Genomic DNA, 11,477 nt, shown 5'->3' with positions numbered 1-11,477 from the left:
TAAGGATTGGTGTATATTCGTGTTTGTGTTTGTATTCATATCATTCCGGTCCTGTTTAGAAAGGTATTAAGGGTCGTTCGAACTATTTTAGCGTTTCGCTTATCCTAAAGGCTGGGATACCGACTATACTTGCTGGGCAATTACTACCGCTTCGTCGCGAGTTTTCGCGACCTCTATCTGCTCCTCGATCCGTCTTTGTAGAGCAGAGACTAGATAGGTATAAAATAGGAGGGTACTTATTTGGTCGGAGAGCTTCTCAAAAAGGAGTTTTTCCAGGATACTCAATCTTGAATGAAAGATATTTAGGCTCTCATCCTCCTTCTATCAACACCTCGCCATTTTTTGGAAATTATCTAGAATTACAGTCGCTGTATTCGTAAAAAGGGTCAGGGTCCAGTCAGCAAAGAAAGAGAAGTTAGCTATAAGTTTGTCTCCTTTATTATCTTGTATATCTAGATAGTTAAACCAACGTTAACGGCATAGGCTATATATCTTTATAACTACAAAAGAAATACACTTCTGTTCGGTATTGTAGTACTTCTAATTCGATCGGAAATAGAAGTATAGATCCTAGAGCTATTCCTTGCGAGCCTAGACAGAGAAGTCGAGATAGAAGATCCGGAGATAGTCTCTTTTAATAGAAGACGATTTCGGCGGTCAGTATTGATCCACCGGTACATTCGTAGCGATAGAGGATATATCCTATACCAACGTAGCCGCTTCGGTGTTAAACCTCTCGAGCTGCTATTAGAGGTCGATGTAGCTCTGTTTCGTTTCTACTCGACAGCGAAGCTCCTCGATTTCCTGGGCCGTGGGCTCCTCTAGAACAGGCACGATCGACGGGGTAGGCTCGGTCGTCGATTCGTCCGCCCTAGTGCTAGGGGGTACGCTATCACGAGCGGTTTGGCGCGTGCGTAGGCGCTCCATCGATACCGATTCTCGGGTGGTCGGGGAGAAGCTTTAGAATTGTAAGAGAACTGCCAGATTTAGGTGGCACCAGTTGACCAGGCGAGACAATGATATTCGATGGGATCCCACTATAGGGTTCCGGTCTGAACAAAGACTAAAGCTTACTCTTTTTATCTGAAAGGACAGCCCTTTTATAAGGAGGTTCGCCAGGGGTTCGGCCCCAGCTCAGGTTTCAGCCCTAATCTAACCAATAGGATGCAAGAGAGTCCCGGGGCCCCGCTTCCCCGGCCTTGAAAGGTGCAACTTGGGCCCAAAGGGTCCCAATATATCTTCAAAGGCACATCCAATGTTGATTCGATGGCGTTTCACCATCGAGTCCCATTGTTCCTTGACAAATATTTTCTAGTTTATTAAAAAAGATATCTTATAAGATTCTTAGAAATCTATTATAAATCTAAAAAATTATTACTAGCTAGTTTAATAATATTATTATATAATAAAAAAGATATCTTGTTAATAATAATAATAAAAATATTAAAATTAATATTATCTTAACTTATAGGACTTGATAGATTAATAAATATAAATATCTATATTAGAATAAGACTTTCTAATATAACTATAAAGATCTGATATAGATTAGAAGATATAGATTAAAAGATTTTGTTAGTAGTATAAATACTCTTTATACTATAATTTTATTTTTCTATATTAATATACTCTTTCTTAATATAAATAAACTTTTTAATTTTATGATATTCTAGATCTTTTAACTTAAAGATCTTTTTAAATTTATAAATAATAAAATTACTAATATACTTTTATAATAATATCTTTTATTACTTAAGATATATAACTAGACTGCGGCACGATCCGCAATGTCCAAGGATATCCGCAATCCATATCCGCAAACTGCGGATTTGGATATGATTTCATATCCGCAATCCGCAGCCTTGTGGATTTGGATATGGGCCTCATATCCGTTGGATATTTGCGGATATCCAATGGATATCAAACACAACAAATGTGCCAAGACCCGTGACCTCGAGAGATATGCATTATTTTTATGTTTTCTCCAGTATTTTTTATGTAACAACATCGTCATGCGGATATCCGCAGAATATCCACACCCCTTTTAAAAATTGCAAAGTCCGCATCTTGAGAACTTCTATCCATGATTTCTTTTACTTTCACGGTCGGAATACCTTCAAACTCTAATATATCAAGAGCTGGAAGAGATAGCATTGTTTTGAATCTAGAATCGGGATATTTTATTAAGAAATATATATTTTTTCTTTATTTACTCTATTTATTATAAAATTAGAGAAGATTAATAGTAGTCAAATATATATTTCTAAAGTAAGTTACTACAAAATCCTTATTTTACAGCCATACTCAAGATTAGGATCAAATTCTCTTACGTCTATAGTCTCACATTTAATCATTACACAATCAGATCTCAGATATATATTCATTTCCTAATATTTCACACCATAGAATGTGAATTAAAGATGTTGGTTCTGTTATGACCAAACATGGTTTTCTTTCAGGCGGGGAGAAAGATTGGTAAGCTACATTAGGATCAGGTGACAGCCTATATTCGGGAAGGTAAGTGAGAGTTATGCTAGTGCGGATAATTTGAGGATATCCGCATATCCGCGCGGATATCCAAGGATATCCGCATTGAGGATATGGATATGAACTCATATCCAAGATCCGCAGCTTGCGGATATGGATATGGGTTTCATATCCATTGGAGCGGATATGCCGCAGTCTATATATAACTTAAGCTAATATTTTCTTTTATTAAATAATAACTTCTTACTATATTTTAACTAGTTTATATTATTTAGTATTAAAATATATTAGCTTTAATATTATATATTTAATCTAATTACTATTAATAATATAACTAAGATATTTATTAGAATATTTAATATAGAAATATATTTATTTTAGATAGATACAATATTTATAGAAAATCATAGCCTTAAAATCTTTTTTCTTGATTCTTGTTATTAGATTATTCTTATAAATAGAAGATTGATATATTATAATAGTAGAAAGTAACAGAAAATATAAAAGATAGAAACTTATTAAAAAAAAAAGATACTATTTAAGTCTTTAAAAATAAAGATCTTAAAAGAGAGAGATAACATTACAGACTTATTTTAGTTAAAAGAGATAAGTTAACTATAGCTAACTAATCTGTCGAGGTTGATATATATATAACAAGAAGACTAGATATAACAGCTAACTAACTAGTATAAAGAATATTATACTACTTAATATAATAGTTAGTAGAAGTTAGAGATAGCTATTAAGATAATAAGATAGTAATAGTTTATCGGCGATAAATATTATATATTAGTAATATATCCTAGATATATCGGTAATAAGAAGGATTGGATATATAAGGATACTTATTTGATATTATATATTTAGTTCTTTATAATCAATTCTTCTTATTTTACAAGCTATTACTTAAGAACCTTAGATTAGAATATAATACAGTTCATTATTTATTTATTCGAGATAAACCTTAATAACGTAGGAGAGATCTATAAGAACCTGACCTTATCAGCGCTCTCAGTAGTTCCACGTTTACTAAGCAAGACCTCTAAGGATTTGAGTATCTAAGGCCTGTTGCTGTGTGTGATCGGTAGGCATTGCAACAGAGTGACAAGACATCCTTGGTGTACAGAGTGACCAAGAGAAGTATAACCTTTAAGGACCCACTCAACGAGACTCGCTAGGTAGCGTGTAACAATATATATATAACTTGAGCTATTGAATAATTAATTAAATTTATTAATATAAGAATATATAAAAAAAATATAATTATACTATTAGAAAGATATATTTATTTTTTATTTAGATATAAATATATAATCTTAGTATAGAAGTCTATATTAGAAAAACTATATATCTCCTATTAAAAGTAACCCTAATATAGACTAGTAGTTATTTTTCTTATATTGGTTTTTTAAATATTTATCTCCCCTTTCTAGTCTAATAATCTTTTTAATATACCTTGGCAAACATTTAATCTAAATCTAGATATTTTCTTATAACAAATCTTTCCAAACTTGTTCTTCTACTTTAATTACCTCCGAACATAATTTTGGTGTATCAAAGCTTAATAGTATATTTTTTTCCTATAACTAACAAGGTTCAATTATATATAAATTAGGAGAATTTCCAAACTAAAGAAGACATTAAATATCTATAATATCGAAAACTTGTTATTAATAAATAATAGATATAAGAAGGAGTTTTATCTTCTTCAACTATTATTTCAAGATGTTTAACTATATATTCTTGAGCAAAAAGTAGAAATTTCGAGATAAAGATTTTTATATAATATCGAAATTAGTTAATCTTATCATTCGACTTCTTATAGATTAATTTATCTGTTTTTTTGTTAAATTTCCAAGTTAGCTATTTTCTAGAAAGTTAATAAAGGTTTAAATATCATAAACTATTTTAGAGTTCTTAATTTTCTTTGAAAATTGGCTTTAGTTTGTAATTCTATTTTTTAGATCAAAAATTTAGTTTTATGGTTTTTAATAACAGTCTCAGAAGTCTAATAATAATAAGAGTCTTTTTTCTTATATATGATATCTAAAATATGAACTTTGAATATCTTTTTTATCGTTCTCGAATAATACTTTAAAGAAAACGTTTATTTTTGATTACCAAACTCGATAATTTTTATATCGATAAAGTAGAATAACAAAAGTTTTATCCGACTAAATAATATTTTTTTAATCTTTAATAGTCTAATATCGATATATTAAATACTAGACTAGCTATTTATTTTTTATTTTTTATATTAATCTAGGTTTCCGAGTTAGTTTTGTCTTCCGAAAACTAATATATTCTAAAATCTGATAAACTATTATTATAAAGATCTTATTTCCTTTAGAACTTAACTTGCTAGTAATATTAGCACAAGTTCTTTTTGCGTCTATAATGATTAAGGCGTACTTGAATAAGAATAATTTCTCTTGTTTTAATTATCTGTTTTTTAGGATGACTAGAACAAGAAGTATTGATAATAAATATATTATAGAATTCTAGAGATGGAGTATTAAGATTAAAATTATATTATATTATATAAGATATAGTATAATATATTATACTTCTCGGAATTCTTAATAAATTAGATATCTTGGAAATTATCTTTCCTAATATGAAATAGGATAAAATAAAGATATATTGAGTAATATTAGTAGTAGGTATATTAATTAATAATAGTTTGATAGGATAATGGTAGATAGGAAGAGGAAGAAATTTAGGGAGAGAAATAGTAGACTCGGTTATCGAACTATTGTAAAATGAAGCTAGCAAGAAATATAAATTATTTAGACCTACTATACGATTCTTTTTGATATAGATCTCTATAGTTAATTATATATAATCTATTGTATTATCTATAATTATTTATTATAAATTTTAATCTATTAAATATGTATATAAGTTAATATTACTAGAATTATTAATAATATTTTTAAATTTTGGTATTTAATTTATATAATTAATAGTTATATATATTATTTCTATATAATATTAATAATATTATTTTTAATCTTTTATTTAATTAATAAATGTTATAATTAATTATGAATTTATATTTTATTTATCTATTTTTTATAATCTATCTCTTTTTGTCTAAAAAGTATATATTTTAACTAAACTTTGAAATATCTTATTCTAATATAATAAAAATTAAATTTATAAACTCATAACTTTAGATAGATTTTAGATAAAAAAATAGATATATTAAGATATTTAATAATAATCTAATATATAAAAATATTTTAACTAGATAATAAAAACTAGTAATAAAATATCTAAAATTATATATAAATAATATAAAAAAGTACTTAATTCTTTATAATAATATAGAAATAAGACTATAATAATAATTAAATATTTAAGAAAGATTAGATACTATAATAAAAATAGATATAATATTAGATAATTTTTCTATAAAATAATATTATCTTGTATTATTAAGTTTTTTATTAGTATCTTTTTAATATAAAACTATACTAGCTTTAGATAATCTTGTTTTATTTAAAAATTTAAGAATGAAATCATTCTATTTTATTACTAATTTTTAGCTACTATTCTAAATCTTTAAATACTCTAACTTTTATTAATTAATTTATATTATTTTTTCTATCTTAATATATCTATAAATCTTATCTACAAAAAATAATTTAATATTGATTTTAAAATATAATATTCAATACTAGAATATCATCTTCTAGAGATTATCTAAAAAGAATAAATTATTAATTACCTTTAATTACTATATACCTCTATTCTAGTATAAAATTATTTAAAATTTAAAAAATAGTATTAGATATTAAAAACTAGTATTAATAAAAATAGTTAAGTTTTGTATTTATATATAATTAAATAAATTAATAGTTCTTATATTTAGAATTATAAACTTATTTTATTAAATATATTAGTAGTCTCTTGTTTTTATTATTTTAAATAGATTGATTAATTTTAGATTTTATATTTTTATATTCTAGTTATTTTTCTTTTTTAAATTTATTTTATTTATCTAAGAAATTATTTTAGATTAAATTAAATAATATAGATTAGATAGAGAATCTAAATAATTATAATATAATTATTAATCTAAGATTGAATAGAATCCTAGATACTTTAATATTAAATATATTTTTAATAATTATATATATTTTATTTATAATCTAGTATTTCTGTGAAGCTTTAAAAAAGATAATATTTAGATTAATATTTAAATATATTTTAATAATTTTAATTTTAATTAAAAAAATAATTAGTTATTATTATAAATATCTACTAATTTAAAATATTCAAATATACTAAGATTCAAATATACTAAAACTCGAATCTTTTTATATTTTAATATGTCAAATAAATTTAATTTATATTTAATAAGTTTTATAGTAAATATAAGTAATTATATTAGAACTTAATTAAAAACAATAGTATTAAATTAACTATCTTTTTTATATTATTCGATTTTTCTTCTAATTTATAGATATAGTTTTAAAAATAAAAAATATTATAATATATCTAATCTTTAATATTTATAACAAAATTTTTAATTATCTTAAAAGATTAATTTAATTAGTTTAGTCAAAAAAAAGATATTTTAGAAAGATAATGCTAAATATATTTTATATAATAAAAATAAGGTTTTTACAATATTATAATAATTATCTCTAAATTAATCAAGATCTTAATTAATATCTTTCAGTTATTTATCTAACTCTAATCATAGTTCTAATTTATCTAGATATTATTTATAAAATTATTATAATACTTAACTAAAAACTAGTATTTATTTTAAAAAGTTTAGATTATAATACTAAAAGATAGATATCTTAATTAATTATCTCTTTAATTCCTAAAAAATATATCAAGATTCTCAAATTTATTTGAACTTAATTATATCTTTTATAAATTAATAGAATAGATAAATTATTTTACTAAAATAATAAATAAATTTCTAATAAATCTACAAAATCCGAGAAAAAAATCTAATATCTTATTTTATATTAAGAATCTATTAATATATCATAATATTAACCTATTTAAGATCGATCTATATATTATTTATTCTTATAATAAATCCTAGAAGATTTATAACTAGACTAAGATATTATAGATTTATAATTAGTAATTTTATTTATTTTCTAATAATTTATATAAAAATAAAGATTATTATCTTACTTCTAGACTATTTAGATAAACTTAAATAAGAATATAATTATGTCTTTTATTTAACTAATAAATTTGTATGTTAACTAGTAGCTAAGTATTTATCAAAAAATAGGATATATAGATATATATCTAAATTAAAATAAAATAAACTTAAAAGATATAGAAATAGTAAATAGATTATTATTAATAAAAATCTAATTTTATAATTATAGATAAAATCCATAATAAAAAGATATAATAATAATAATATATAATATATAATCTCGAATATTATAAATTTGTTGCTAGTAAAATAAATATATTAATTCTTATGTTGATTTAATATAATAATAATAATATATGAAAATTTATTATAAATAATTTTTATATAAAATATAAGACTATTATTATTATTATAGGCTAGGACCTGGTATTGATCACGTAGGATATGTGATCTTGGTATACTAATAGTAGAGGACTAGTATACTAAACTCTTTTCCTTAAGTTTATGAAATCTTACTTTAGCTCTTTACATTTAATAAATTTATTTATAGAATAACTAAACCTTCACTGGTTATTAGAAATCTCGAGATAGTCGGCTTGAATACAATAAATTATCTCTAAATTGTTGTTGATTTAGTAGAATGTTAGAATAGAGATATTAATATAATAGATATATTAAATATCGAATATTAGTAAATAATAAAAATCTTGAGATAGTCAGCTTAGATATATATAAGATTATTTCTGAATCCTTGTTGATTTAGTAAAGTATTAGAATAAAAATATCACTATAATAGATACATTAAATATCGAATTTTAATAGTTTAATATAGAATCAAGATTAATTTAATAAATTATGGAGTAAATAATATAGATAACTTGAATAGAGATAATAGAATCATAAGTCTTCTATTATAGATCTAAATATTAATAAAATAAATATAATAAAATAATATAGAATATAATAATATTATTGTGATATAATGCTAAATATTGATAAATTAATTAGTATAAATGTAGATAATAAATTAGGTTTTATCAAACTAGGTTATATAGAATTAGATTATATTTAAGAGAATTGTAAAAGAATAGTTTAATAGACTAGAAATATAATTCTAGATCTTATTAATATATACAATAATAATTTTAACTCTTAATATAATAAAAATAAAAATTTTAGTAGAGATAAATAAGATATCACTAGTTTCTATCTAAATAGAGATAGAAACAATATTAGAAGTATTACTAATTCTTTCTTAAACAAAAACAGAAATAGTATTAAAACTAATATAAATAGTAAGATAATAATTTTATATATATCTTCTAGATCTAGCGGTATTTGATAGAAGTATATCTAAATAGCTGATATAAAAGATAGTAATAAAAAATAAACTAGAGATAGATAATAAGATTATTAAAAATCTATAAGACTAGCTAATATATATTCTTTTCTGATTAGAGAAGCTGATATTAAAAAATACTAATGTATTTATAAAACCTTATAATAATAATAATAATAACTTTAGTTTGCTAGTATATCTAAAAAAAAATCTATAAAGATTTTAATCTTTAAACAAGAGTATATAAGAGATTTTATATATTGTATTAGTAAGAAGACTAACTTTTTTTAAAAATTTCTTTTAGAGTTAGAAAGAGAGTTTATAAATATTAGAGCTATTAATTAGCCTAATAAGATATAATAAGATATCTTATAGATAATAGTGAATTAGAAGATAAAAGAAATATTATTAGTTTAAGATATTTCTAGTATCTATTTAGGATTAGTTATATATTTATAAAAGATTAGTTTAGATAAAGATATATTAGAACTAGATTAATATAGAATATTTATTTTTATAAAGATTAATAATAAGATAGATTAGATATTTATAATATAAATAAAATATACTAAACTATATATAAAATAATTATAATTATAAAAAGTTTTTTTTTAAATAGATATAATAGATAATATTAGATAAGATAGAAAGATAATGAAAAAAGATAGATATTTTTATTATAAGAAAAATAGTTATTTTATCTAAGACTACTTATTTTACTGAATATAATTTTTAAACTAATTAATAAATATTACTAAACTAAATAAGAACAAAAATAATGATATATATATATAAAACAGTCGAAGATTATAGATAATAAAGAAGATAAGACTTTATTATTAAGACTAAGAAGATTATCTCTAAAAAATTAGAAAATAAAAACTTCTTATTCTAAATTATAAATAAAAGTAAAGAGAGATTAAGAAGTTACTAAAAAATAAGATATTACTATTTATAATCGATATTAGAGTTAATAGAACCTTATTTATATTAGTTCTGTATATTAAGATATATCTATAAATATTAGATAAGATAGTCCTGAATTAATACTAGATATAATATACTTTAATCTTAATATCTATAAATATTATTAGAACTAGATAAATTATTTTATTAAGCTTATTAGAATAAAAATATTATATTTAAAAAAATAATAGAGATAGAGATTAATAAATATAAAATAAATATAAATTAGTAAGCTCTTAATTAATAATATCAAAAAATATTATAATCAAAGAAATATATTAATATAAAAAAAAGCTACTAAAATATTATTAATAATAATTAGAAGCTTTTAAATAATAACTAGCTAATTAGTTCATTATTATATTAATCTAGGATTAATTATAAAATTCTATTAAAATAGGACTAAAATAAAATCAAAAAATTATTACTATATAGATTATTATATAGTATAAAAAGAAGAAATTTATATATCGAAGAAAAATATTAATAAATCTATTAGAAAAGAATTTTATAAGAATTAGTTCATTATTAATAATAATACTAGTATTATTAATATAGAAACTAGATAATAATATATAATTTTATACTAATTATTATAGATTAAATAAATAAATAATAAAAGATTATTATCTTCTATCTTTAATATATAAGATATTATAAATATAGGCTAGATAAGATAGTTTATAAAACTTGATATTATTATTATATTTTATAAGATTTATATAGTTTAGAAAAAAAAAATAGAAAATAGCTTTTTGAATATACTGTAGATTTTATAAATAGAATATAACTTTCTTTAGATTAATAGATATATCAGTAATATTTTAAAGATATATTGATTAGATCTTTTATAAGTTCCTTAACAACATTGTATTAGTATATATTGATAATATTATTATATATTCTAGTAGAAGTCTAGAGGATTATTAGTAAAAGATTATTAAAATATTATAGAAACTTAAGGATATGAATCTTCAATATAATATCATAAAATCAGAATTTAAGTAAGACTTAGTTAAATATTAAAGGTTTATTATATATGTAGAAAAGGAGATCTATATAGATCTTAAAAAGATAGAGATGATTTAGATCTAGGAATCTCTTAAATCGATATAAAATATATAAAGCTTTATTAGATTTATAAACTTTTATTAACTATTTATCTTCTGATTTATAGATATATTAATCTTTTTTATAAAACTAAAAGAAAAGATATTATATTTAAATAGAATAATAACTATTAATAAGTTTTTATAAAACTAAAAAACTATTTATTAATATATTAATATTAGTATATTTTAAAAAAGAGAGAAATATAGTTATTAAGACTAATATTTTACGATAGATAATAAAAGTAGTCCTGTTTTAATATAAAATAGATAGGGAATTATAGCTATATATTTATTTATTATAGAAGTTATCTTTTATAAAATTAAATTATAAGGTCTATAATAAAGAATTGTTAGTAATTATTTAAATATTATATAAATAAAAGTTAGAGTTAAAGATAATATTATAGTTTATAATTATAATAGATTATAAGAG

At 21.4% G+C, this 11,477-nt stretch overlaps 1 protein-coding gene across 1 annotated transcript; it reads left to right on the top strand.

Moving 5' to 3' along the window:
- Positions 1 to 1,787: 1,787 nt before the first annotated feature.
- Positions 1,788 to 2,048, top strand: N7468_000107 (uncharacterized protein; the record flags this gene model as incomplete). The annotated part of the gene is made up of 1 exon (XM_058469404.1): positions 1,788 to 2,048. One exon carries the CDS (start codon positions 1,788 to 1,790, stop codon positions 2,046 to 2,048), a length of 261 nt encoding a protein of 86 aa, XP_058335435.1.
- Positions 2,049 to 11,477: the final 9,429 nt, after the last annotated feature.

Source organism: Penicillium chermesinum, assembly GCF_028974085.1.
Source record: "Penicillium chermesinum strain IBT 19713 chromosome Unknown utg000001l:1.0-1975020.0:1.0-1976611.0, whole genome shotgun sequence".
Lineage (NCBI taxonomy): Eukaryota > Fungi > Ascomycota > Eurotiomycetes > Eurotiales > Aspergillaceae > Penicillium > Penicillium chermesinum.
This window is presented reverse-complemented; position numbering and strand designations above follow the sequence as displayed.